Here is a 12,643-nt window from a genome sequence, read left to right as displayed (position 1 = left end):
GAAATAAAAACACGAGGATCATGTAGAGCGGGTTAATACGAACATTTTAAGACCGAAATGACGAGTCTGACAGCAGCTATGCCACTGATGCTCATTACTTTTGAAGGTGCATTGTGGGAAATGTTTTGAGTGCACTACTTTTTCACCAACTGGACATTTAGACACCACTGAAAATGGCATGACCCCTAAATAGTGCCCCCTGTCTGTATATATAAATGGACATATCTAACCTGCTAGCCGCTGTGTTCCAAACAGAAAGTGATCATGTGCGCACTTCCGGCTCCAATTCACTTTACATTGAAAAACCGTGGCTCCTCTCTCTGTACCTGCTGCTGTCAGACTCGTCATTTTGCTCTTAAACGTTCGTATTAACCCGCTCTACACGATCCTGGGGTTTTTTATTTCACTATTGCATCTGTAAATCAAGATATGAACATTAATAACACATAAATCAGGCGCCTCCTTTCCCCGAGGTCGCTCCCACAAGCATCAGCGTCAGGTTTGATTGACAGCGTTGTTAAGCTCACTCACTTAGTCCACTTCTTTATACGGGCTATGGGGGAGTCATTTCTGGTAAAGACGGAGCTCTCACAGTGACAGTGATGCAGGCTGGTTAAGAGCCAGAGGAGTAGTGTCTCGGGGAGTCTGCACGCGCTCAGTAGCTCGCAGCAGATGGACTGAAAAGACATGGTTAGTGTCCTTAGCAACCAGCCCTGTGTGTGTCGGCTGCAGCCTCTTTCACGAGTGACATAATCATTTTGTAAGGGAGCTAATTAATTCAGAACCTGTACTAGATGGTATAAATTAGGCCTGTCATGATAATCACTATATCCACTTATCATTCAGTATATGAAAGTACTTTTTCTCTGCACTACTGGGCCATTTTGGGTTCTTTTTTTGACTATATGATAAGATTTAAGCCGTGAAAGGTTGAATTAATAACGTCGATGACTCATTACGGATGCAAACTAATGACTAAAGTGTTTCATTTGAGCAAAATTGTAGATTTAGAATAGTTTCTGTGGTTTAAATCTGCTCTTCGTCTGTATTTACTTCAGCGATATACATAGAACTTGAAGTAGATATTGGGCATTGGCAGATACATAAAGCGAGCTAAAACTGAAAACGCTGATTGCTTTCCTAACGCAGTGAGGCTGGCTCCCTTGTCGACCACATCATGTCTTTTTTTTCCCTTCAAATTCACACTTCAATTTGCGCTAATTGTTAGGCCAATTAGCGTAGCTTTCTTCAATGCTCCAATTAAACCCTGCGCTAATGTAGGCTCCATTATCTACTGCTCCATCAGATCATACACTTAACCACCTTCATTATCAAGCAGCGGCTCAAACAGACACACGAGTGCATTTACGAAGGACACGCTCCGAGGCTCTTCACTTCTACCTGAGCAGCCGCACTTGGATTTTTTTTGCTTCGAAAATCTCTCGGGTACTCTGCCGAAAGCGTCTTCTTAGCATTTACGTTAAGTTGTGTTAACTACGCCGGCGATAAGCGAATTAGCTGATCAAAAAACTGGATACGGAAAAGCACTGCAGATACACAGGCTGAGGATGAGGATGGGGGTTGGCCTAAGTGCGAAATCTCATATCTTATCTATTCATACGAGTCACGTGCGCACTGGAGCGGCGTGCACGCTTTCTCACCCCACCCCCAAGCGTCCCCCTGGATTATATAAAACACCTCGGGCATCAAACCCACATCCGCTGGTTTTTCTTCGGCTTCAACCAGATTCACAGGCTTTTTTCTGACGCCCACCGCTGACACCCTGATATCACAGACTGGATCCACACAGGGGGCGGAGGGTGTGTGGGGCGGGGGGGTTCACGCGGGGGGGCTGGGAGCGCACACGTGGGGATGGTGGTGCATGGGGTTAGGGTGCACATGCGGGGCTGGGGGTGCAGACGTGTGGCTGGTGGTGCATGGGGCAGGAGGTGCACACATGAGTCTGGGGGTGCATGGGGCTGGGGATTCGTACGGTAAAGGTGCACACGTGGGGCTGGGGGTGCAGACGTAGGGATGGTGGTGCATGGGGCAGGTGGTGTATGGGGGTGGGGGCGCATAGGGCTGGTGGTACACACATGTGGCTGGTGGTACACACGTGGGACTGGTGGAAGACACATGGGGATGGTGGTGCACACATGGGGGCTGGTGGTGCATACATGGGGCTGGTGGTGCAGACATGGGGGCTGGTGGTGCAGACATGGGGGCTGGTGGTGCACACATGGGGGCTGGCGATGCACTTACAACTCAAAGACCATATAAAGCATCCCGTCTGAGCTGTAGGTCTCCAGCAGCTCCACGATGTGCGGGTGTTTGAGCATGTGACAGATGCTCGCCTCCCTCTTCAAATCTGGAAAACACACAGAGAAAAAAACGCAGTGAGACAAAACTGGGCCCGAGTACGACTGAAGTCTGGGTTCGGCTGAAGTCTGAGTACGGGTGAAGTCTGGGTACGGCTGAAGTCTGAGTACGGCTGAAGTAAGAGTAGAGCTATAGATACAACCTCAGTCTGTGAGAGAAAACTGGCCCCAACAAAACTGGCCCTGAGTGCGGCTGAAGTCTGAGTGCGGCTGAAGTCTGAGTGCGGCTGAAGTCTGGGTGCGGCTGAAGTCTGGGTGCGGCTGAAGTCTGGGTGCGGCTGAAGTCTGGGTGCGGCTGAAGTCTGGGTACGGCTGAAGTCTGAGTACGGCTGAAGTCTGAGTACGGGTGAAGTCTGGGTACGGGTGAAGTCTGAGTACGGCTGAAGTCTGAGTACGGCTGAAGTCTGAGTACGGCTGAAGTCTGAGTACGGCTGAAGTCTGGGTACGGCTGAAGTCTGAGTGCGGCTGAAGTAAGAGTAGACCTATAGATACAACCTCAGTCTGTGAGAGAAAACTGGCCCCAACAAAACTGGCCCTGAGTGCGGCTGAAGTCCGAGTACGGCTAAAGTCCGAGTACGGCTAAAGTCTGAGTATGGCACGGTAAAGAAACAGTATTTGTCTGTCAAAGGGAGCGACGAGGCTGTTTGCTTCACAAAGTAATGACTCGTTAAAATAACCAGTGGTGGGTAAAGTAAAACGTAAAATACAGAGGCAAAAAGTTGCTCAAGTAAAAAGTATCACATGAAATAATCTACTAAACAAACAGCAGACGTCACGGTTACTAGCCAACGTAATGTAAGCGACGTATCGTAAGCGTACGTCTGTCCACAGAGGAGCGCCCTTCATCGACCGGGCCTTTCCAAAGGTGCAGCCGTTGAATTGGGACACGGCTAAAGTTAAACACTAACGATTAAATGAGACACAGAGACAAAATGGCCGACGGGACACAACGAACCGCAGCCCCGTGTAGATGTGGACAACCTCCTTAAATTAGGGAGGTGGCTGCAGGTGAGACACAGGATTGGCCAGGCAGGAAAACAACACACAAAAAACAGCATGGATACTAAAAGGGAACGAGCAGAAGACCTGGAGCTGTAACGTCTGCTCTCAAATGTAAGGAAGTAAAACTAAAACTGTAAAATCCAATGTCAAATGTACTAAACTCTTTAAGGACTGAGCACATTACAGTCCATTATAGCGCGCCTAAACGTTTTTATTATCTTTTTTTAGCCGTTATAATCATGTTAAAGGAGGTATCTGCATGTACTTTTGCCCTTTTTTTACACAAACACCTCTATTTTACAACTCTGTCCGTCCTTATTTTTCCTTCGATACGACAAATAAGTGCGTAATACGAGTTTAAGTAAAGTGCAGATACTTCAAAATTCTGCTTAAGCACAGCACTTCACTACTTGTACCGCGTTACCTTCCGCCGCTAGAAATAAAACAGTGAAATATACAGATTTGCTGAATTCCTGGAGGTTTTCCGACGGGATCTGACCAGTGGAGTCATTAGGTCCTAGTTCATTCCAGCTGATCCCAAACAAATCCGCCATAGCAGGTAATTCTCCTCACAGCTCTTCCCTCTCGGATCGGCTCTTGAACCCTCCAGCTCTCTCTCCGGCACGTCTCAACATTTCCGATGATCCCCGGCGCTGCGTTCGGCTTAGCTCCCGCCGCTCCCGAGTCGGATCGGGAGGTCGCACTGCTGAGAACTGCCCTGACGGGAACCCACATCCATCAGGGTGGGACGCCGTGTAATGCAAATAGACACGCAAAAAACGCCAATCTTTTTATATATCGGTTACATTTCGGGGCCTGCGAGGGAGCGTCGGCCTCTTTAAATAAGTTGCTAATGAAGAGGAGGTTTACGTAGCTGGTGGTGAAGCTAAAACGAGCGATGTGGTCCAGACGTTGGGAGGAGCCGCAGGGGAGAGATGACAGACAGAGCGCTGCCAGCCAAACAGGAAGTCCAATTAACATTAAGACGGGCTCATTTCCCAAGCTTCAGACGTGGAGCTGTTATGAATTCAGTACGAGCGAGGAAATACCCAAAGAAACACTAATGGGCCTGATAAGATTGATAATACCGGTTTACTTTTAGCCTTTTCACTAATCAAATCAGGGAAAGTATTCATCATAAGCTTCAGTTTCCTGTTAGAGGTGACATTTTGAGGACTTTTGGTTTGGATGTTTGGTTTGTTTTGAATTATTCATTGCTACGGCAACAACGGGCAAAATCCTTCATCACTCTGAAATCCGTGGATAAGCTGTATACGCCAAAAATTTTAATTAGATCTATTCTGCAAACTGAACTTTTCCAATGTTTTAACCGTATTTTTGGCGTTTCTTCTCATTGAGCCTCTGAAGTTGTTTTTGGAGTGATTCATGTTTGAGTTTAATCTTTAATCGACTATTTTCAAGACGCCATTTAACCACCACCGGGACACGCTCACTGTGACGTACGCACTTCCTTCTCCAGTTTTATTTTCTTATTCAGTGACACTCGTTGTATTTGGCAGCGTTGCGTAGTCATTTTGGTAACAACCATAGACTGTATATATAAATGAATGTAGCTAACCTGCTAGCCGCCATGCTCCAAACAGGAAGTGATCATGGGCGCACTTCGCAATTCGCTTTCTATTGAAAAACTGTGTCCCCTCTCTCCCCGCTCTACATGATCCTGGGGTTTTTATTTCACTTTTGCGTCTGTAAATCAAGATACGAACATTAATAACAGACAAATCAGGCGCCTCCTACTAGCGTTAGCAACAGGTTTGATTGACAGTGTTGCTAAGCTCCTGCCCTGTGCTAAACCAGTGTTGCAGGCAGAAAGGGACGTTACCTTCAACAGCCTCGCTCCGGATTGGCTCTTTGGTTGCTATGACACCCGCAGTCAGAACATTAACCCTTTAAGGACTGAGCACATTATCGACCAGTATAGCTCGCCTAGACTTTTATCCTTTTTGAGCCATAAAAATCATGTTAAAGGAAGTATCAGAATGTACTGCACTTTTTCACACAACTGCCTCTATTTAACACATCCGTTCGTATTTTTTCTTTGACGCATTGAATAACTGACTGGAAAAATCCCCACGGCACCTGTGCTCTGATTCGTCACCTCTGAGGGACAACGGAGGCACATTACCGTAATGACAATAAAATATTTAAGTAGCCTCATGCCTCTGCTTTGAGACGCCGTTTGAATTTACATGAGAGCACAACTGGTTGCGGAGTTACGGTAATGAAAAATCCGCAACCGCGCTCTATCGGCGACGACAGCATAAAATCAGGCGCCTTCTTTCCCTGAGGTTGCTCCCCCTAGCGTTAGCAACAGGTTTGATTGACAGTGTTGCTAAGCGCTCACTCCCTGCTAAACCGGCGGTGTGGTGGAGAAAGGGGCGTTACCTTCAACAGCCTCGCTCCGGATTGGCTCTTTGGTTGCTATGACACCCGCGGTCTGTGGAAATCTTCTTCAAAATTCGCCGCTATAACCACTAGCCTCGATTAGCTTCATTTGACTGGAGCTGAACGCTGCGGGTGACGTCGCGCTCGCTCAGTCCACATCTTTATACAGTCAGTGGTAACATCAGCCTAATAAACAATTAGCTTTTTCTCTACAATGATTTTGTGCATCTGCTGCCACATTATTATAAAAGAGTAGCTTGTTAAAATGAAGTCAGATGTCAAAACATTTCAGTTAGCTTGTTTTCTTGTTTAAATACGACCCAAGGGTGACAAGTTCCCATCATTTGTCTGCAGAATGAGTCATATATATATCCAATTTAAATGTAAATAGACTTGTTTCCGCCCACTATAAGCATGTGTTGGGTCAACGTTGAGCGCGCACACACACACACACACACACACACACACTCAGAACTGCACGTTTCCATGATGCTATAGACCACAGTCGGTTCATAATTACGACGCTCTGCACACAGCCACGCGTCGAGTTACTGAGGTGTTGTTCTGCTTTGTCTCCAATGACATTTAATTAAGCTTACAGTAGAAACCGCGCGCCTCATTGTGCCGCTCGGAGCCGTCTCGCTAACATAACGCTAATCCTCGGAGGACTCGTATGGAGCAGGGGCCGGCTACAGCATAAGCTAACGCCGCTAAAGCCAGGATAAGTGGCTACCTTAAGGGTATTGTAGAGAGCGGCGTTTAATGTCATCTGCTGAGACTGGTGCTTTTAACGCCCCGGTCTGAGGAGGCGAGAGGTGCGGAAAAGTATCGGAATATCAACGTATCGGAACGGAAAACACTCTGTTCCACCTTGTGATGTCATCTGGTAATACAGGAAGTGCTCCATTGTGATTTTAACCTCTGTACAGCGTCGTTGGAATAATTTTGGATGATTTGAGCCCTGGAAATACCAATATCTACTGAACTAAATGTCAAAATGTAGCTGTTTGCACTGTTGTTCTGATGTTGTTGTATTTATCTACCTCTATAACCATTTTATTTTTAACTTTATGCACGCCCTTATTTGTATTTATAATCGCTATATTCCTACTTTTTTATTTTGTTATTATTATTCAGTGTTTTATGTTGCACTTTATCACCGAAGAAAGTTCCTAGTTTGTGAAGTTGTGCTCACTGACAATGGCGATTAAAGTTCTGATTGGCTTGAAAACTACCACTTGATGACATCACAAGGTGGAATGGAGCATTTTGAGCTTTGGAGATGCGCAAACTAATAATAAAGGGTTACTCAAACGCGTGTGAATGGGACAAAAACACAACTCCAGGTCTGTTTTGTGATGAGGTAACAGCATTAGAACATGAACAAAACTGAACTGTATCACATCGAGATACTACCAAAAGTGAGAATCTATGATAATTTACGATGATTAATAAGGAAGACCATAAAACGTCGGCGCAAAAGTGGATGAAAGCGCGATGCGTGATGGGAAGGTTTGTTGTTTGTTTGTTAGCTTGTAAGAAAACAGCTGGACTCACTTCTGGGTTGAGTGTAATTTGAGTAATTTGTATTTAATCGCTTCGTGCCTTCCTCTCCAAACTGTGGCCTTGTTAAGTGTGAAACGATGAGCTTCCATTTTAGCTCTGGTATCAATGAGTTATTTGGTATGTAGATGTTTTAACAGATTACAGCTTTAAATGTAATGCTTTTATTTAGATTTTTTTTTTTTTTTTGTAAAACCAGAACCGCACAAACAAGGCCCAGTGTCCTTGGCAGAGGTAAAAGTGTTTATAGAATCCATTTGGCTCATTAAAGCACACGACATGACACTGCTGAGGGGAATCCAGGCGTCTATTTCTGTTCATAATACGTTTACTGAGTTTGTGCCAAATACGTCGCTTTCCATCTGTTTATTTACACCACATCGCGAGGCGCATGGCGGCCGCCTCGCAGCTCGCACGGGATTAAAACGGCTCCGCGGACTGTGTAAAGACGCGGGCTGAGCGAGTGTGACGTCACCCGCAGCGTTCGGCTCCAGTCAAATGAAGCTCATCGAGGATCGTGGTTATAGCGGCGGATTTGGAGGCGAGTTTCATATTTGGAATTCCGACTGCGAGTATCATAGCAACCAAAGAGCCAATCAGGAGCGAGGCTGATGAAGGTAACGTCCATTCCAGCTTAGCAACGCTGTCAATCAAACCTGTTGCTAACGCTAGGCACCTGATTCGTCGGTTATTAATGTTCATATCTTGACTTACAGACACAATAGTGAAATAAAAACCCCAGGATCACGTAGAGCGGGTTAATACGAACATTTTAAGACCAAAATAACGAGAATGACAGCAGCAGTTACAGAGAGAAGGGACACACTTCCTGTTTGGAACGTGGCGGCTAGCAGGTTAGCTCTGTCCATTTACATATACAGTCTATGTGCAGGTCTCATCAGTGTAGGCCTGTCATGATAATCACTATATCGACTTACCGTTCAATACATAAAAGATGGAACAATATTTTTGGGGGGTCAATATTTATGGTGTGTACTTTTTCTTTGCTCTACTGGGAACTTTGGTTGTTTTTTTAGCAATATTTGAGCTGTAAAAGTCTGAATTAATAGCGTCTGTCTCATTACAGATGCAAACTAACGACTAAAGTGTTTCATTCTGCTGTTTATTTATTGCAGCTCATGATTTTTAACAATATTGTGGCGTCTGTGGTTTAAATCCGCTTAGGTTTTTGTGTCAGAGGCATAAATGAGTTTCAATATTATCGTTTATCGTGTATATTTACTTCAGCGATGTATCTCAAACGTTAGATTTTGCTATCGTGACAAGCGCCAGTGCCATTTTTATGCTATTTCTCAGAACTTCTGCGTGTACTTTTGGCAGAATTCATATTGTTGGTGTAAATATTTCCGTTTTATAAGTAGCTAATTGCTGCAGTAGAACAGAGCGGTCCGTGAGAGCATTAGGCTAATACAATAATACGCAAAATACCTTTGAATAAATCTGACACATGAATTTGGAAACAGTGAAAGTGTTGTAACTGTGATCTCTTTTCCAGAACACTGTGGCCCATTATCAATTATCACATAATGGAAGTCACTCATGAAGTTTTGTTGGAATTAGTTTTAAAACATTAGAAAATTATGGAAAAAGGTCAGAAATAACAGGAATTACTTTAATAATTTTAGTTGTGTATTAATATTTTAGGGTCAATATTTATCTTCTTTGCAAAAGTAGGGACATTTTTGCAATTTTTTATGTATTTGGGTAATATTTGAGCTCTAGCGGGTAGAATACATAACTTCTTTGGCTTATTATTGCTTCATTTTGCCGTGTATCTGTTTTTAATGATGCTACACACACTATTTGTCTATAGCGATATATTGTTGGTCTTTGGGGTGGTATTACGTTGCATGGGGCAGCAGATCTTGACAGTAAATACGTTTTGTACTTGGACTACAGAGCTGTTATAAAGTCTGACTCCTTGTTAGGCCCGTCACGGTAAAACATTTTGAAGCTCGGTATGTGGCTACAGACAGATATTGCGATAAACGATAATAATGAAACTGTTTTATCCAACTGAAATAGCCAAAGTAAACCATTTTTTTAAATAAACAGTAGCATTAAAAGGCCCGAGCTGCAACAGATTAACCAATAACTAGCCATAGAAGTCACTTATTCAACTTTTTACAGCTCAAATCTATTTATTACAACAAAAATACCCCAAATCTCCCTATTTTTGCAAAGAAATTACACACACGATGAATACGGAGCCCGAAAACATATTGTTCTAGCCATCGTATCGATATAGAGATTATCACGACCTATGAACACAGAACCGATCTACTTCATATCACATTTTAGCGGCAAAACTTTCCCAAATTCACCACTGAACTGAATGCGATTCCTGCTTAACCCGAATCGTCTTATCACATCGATTTAAATGTCCAACCAGGATATCGACTGAACCGATTTTTGGAAGCCGATATCCGGTCCCAGTACCATATGGGTGCATCTCTGATTAATATGTGTGATATACAAACATTAGCACTGCCCACACTTGAACACAGCTTTTTCTTATCAGACAAACGAGGACCTAAAGCCAGAGGAGGAGCAGCCCTAAAGCCAGAGGAGGAGCAGCCCTAAAGCCAGAGGAGGAGCAGCCCTAAAGCCAGAGGAGGAGGAGCCCTAAAGCCAGAGGAGCAGCAGCCCTAAAGCCAGAGGAGCAGCAGCCCTAAAGCCAGAGGAGCAGCAGCCCTAAAGCCAGAGGAGGAGCAGCCCTAAAGCCAGAGGAGGAGCAGCCCTAAAGCCAGAAGAGGAGCAGCCCTAAAGCCAGAGGAGGAGCAGCCCTAAAGCCAGAGGAGGAGCAGCCCTAAAGCCAGAGGAGCAGCAGCCCTAAAGCCAGAGGAGCAGCAGCCCTAAAGCCAGAGGAGGAGCAGCCCTAAAGCCAGAAGAGGAGCAGCCCTAAAGCCAGAGGAGGAGCAGCCCTAAAGCCAGAGGAGCAGCAGCCCTAAAGCCAGAGGAGCAGCAGCCCTAAAGCCAGAGGAGGAGCAGCCCTAAAGCCAGAAGAGGAGCAGCCCTAAAGCCAGAGGAGGAGCAGCCCTAAAGCCAGAGGAGGAGCAGCCCTAAAGCCAGAGAGAGAGCAGCCCTAAAGCCAGAGGAGGAGCAGCCCTAAAGCCAGAGGAAGAGCAGCCCTAAAGCCAGAAGAGGAGCAGCCCTAAAGCCAGAGGAGGAGCAGCCCTAAAGCCAGAGGAGGAGTAGCCCTAAAGCCAGAGGAGGCGCAGCCCTAAAGCCAGAGGAGGAGCATGGGGCCGACAGATGTGTTCTCTGCAGTGGTCCTGCTCCTCCTGCTGGTTCTCCACATCACGCTAACTGATATTAGCACTGAGCTAATGTAAGAGGCTCACACAGACAGAGCAGAGTCTACAGCCAAAGCCACAAACCACAGGAGAGATCAGAGCCCAAGAAAACACACAAACGAGCCTGGAGAAAACACACAAACGAGCCTGGAGAAAACACACGAACGGGCCCGGAGAAAACACGAGTGAGTGAATGGAGTGTGAAGTCAAACCTGATAATATTAGGGGAAGGACAGAAAGGTCAAATGTGGATCAGGGAAACCCAAACTTATTAAAAAAATGTTCACACATCAAACATATCAGTGGAGAGGCTCAGGTGGAAGAACCTCTACCAGAAAAGTTCCATAGTGCAGCTTTACAGCTCGCTGTGTTAAAGGTTTCATCATAAACACAAATGCTGATGCATGTTTGACAGGTGGTCATAATGTTATGCTGGACGTCTGTAGTTATCACATGTTGTGTGTGTTTTCCCATAATGCACTGGCCTTTTGAATGATGCTGATAGATGTGGCCCCTCCCCTCTGAGTCCTGACCTATTCATCACATCTCTGGGTCGTGTCCGTCTTTGTATCACGCTCCTGTCGGCCAGTCCACTGCCAGCACACCGAGCGTTTGACCCACTTCTCCCCTCGCCCCTCGCCCTCCACCCGGGCGCCGTGTGCACGCCGCTTTTATTATGGCGCCGTAGTGTTACAGCTGCCCACTCAACTGAAACTGCTCGGCTTTCTGCGGCTGACAAAAGGTGCAACACCAAAACAAATGTACAATGAGAGAAGCCGGTCGAGGTCCACAGGGAAACAGAGGATGAGGGAGATGGAGGGAGAGAGGGAGGGAGGGAGGATGTGAGAGATGGAAAGAGGGAGGAGGATGTGAGATGGAAAGAGGGAGGGAGGTGGGAGGGAGGAGGGAGGAGGAGGATGTGAAAGATGGAAAGAGGGAGGGAGGTGGATGTGAGAGATGGGAGGGAGAGAGGGAGGGAGGGTGGAGGATGTGAGAGATGGAGAGAGAGAGGGAGGGAGGGAGGGAGGAGGATGTGAGAGATGGAGAGAGGGAGGGAGGACGATGAGAGAGATGGACAGAGGGAGTGAGGAGGGAGGACGATGTGAGTGATAGAGGGGGAGGGAGAGAAAGGAGGCAGGAGGATGTGACAGATGAAGAGAGGGAGGGAGAAGGGAGAGAAGGAGGGAGGGGGAGAGAGGAGGATGTGAGGGATGAAGAGAAAGATGGAGGGAGGAGGATGTGAGCAATGCAGAGAGGGATGGAGTGAGAGAGTGAAGGAGGGAGTGACTGTGGGAGGCGGGGTAAATGAGGAGGGAGGTGGACACTAATAAAACTCAAGTGAACACATTTAATGGAGATCAGAGGTTTGTCATCTTTACACACTGATGTAATGGCTTTTGTGATAAGACCTCAAAGTGCATTATGTCATTTTTCTGCCACCTGCTTGTTTCCATGGTTACTGTTTTGCAGAGAATGTACCTCAGTATGACCAGTGATGGGAACAAAAATCTGAAAATGTATTTTGTAAAGTGTTTCGTTTAGAAAAGTGACTGTTTTCTGAGTAACAAACATAGACTGTGTATATAAATGGACGTAGCTAACCTGCTAACCGCCGCGGTAAAAACAGGAAGTGATCATGTGCGCGCTTCTGACTCCACTGACTCTGGCTCCAATTCACTTTCTATTGAAAAACTGTGACCCCTCTCTCTGTAACTGCTGCTGTCAGACTCATCATTTTGGTCTTAAAATGCTCATATTAACCCGCTCTACATGATCCTGGGGTTTTTATTTCGCTATTGTGCCTGTAACCCAAGATATGAACATGATACTCGCGGTCGGACTTCCAAATATCGAACCCACCTCCAAATTAGCCGCTATAACTGCTAGCCTCGTCAAGCTTCATTTGAATGGAGCTGAACGCTGTGGATCTTTATACAGTCTATGTTTGTAAGTCAAGGGTTTAAAACATTTTCCATT

The 12,643-nt window shown here is 45.9% G+C and overlaps 1 protein-coding gene across 9 annotated transcripts in view; it reads right to left on the bottom strand.

Moving 5' to 3' along the window:
• caska (calcium/calmodulin-dependent serine protein kinase a) overlaps positions 1-12,643 on the bottom strand; it is a 160,292-nt gene that overhangs the window by 79,416 nt on the left and 68,233 nt on the right. For all 9 annotated transcript variants that reach the window (XM_033986390.2, XM_033986391.2, XM_033986393.2 and 6 more), the window contains exon 3: positions 2,263-2,368. In XM_033986390.2, coding sequence (XP_033842281.1) covers positions 2,263-2,368 — 106 coding nt within the window. The remainder of the gene's footprint in view (positions 1-2,262; positions 2,369-12,643) is intronic.

The sequence above is a fragment of the Periophthalmus magnuspinnatus genome, chromosome 21 (genome assembly GCF_009829125.3).
Source record: "Periophthalmus magnuspinnatus isolate fPerMag1 chromosome 21, fPerMag1.2.pri, whole genome shotgun sequence".
Classification (NCBI taxonomy): domain Eukaryota; kingdom Metazoa; phylum Chordata; class Actinopteri; order Gobiiformes; family Gobiidae; genus Periophthalmus; species Periophthalmus magnuspinnatus.
Note: the sequence above shows the minus strand (reverse complement) of the source record. Positions and strands in the feature narration are given on the sequence as shown.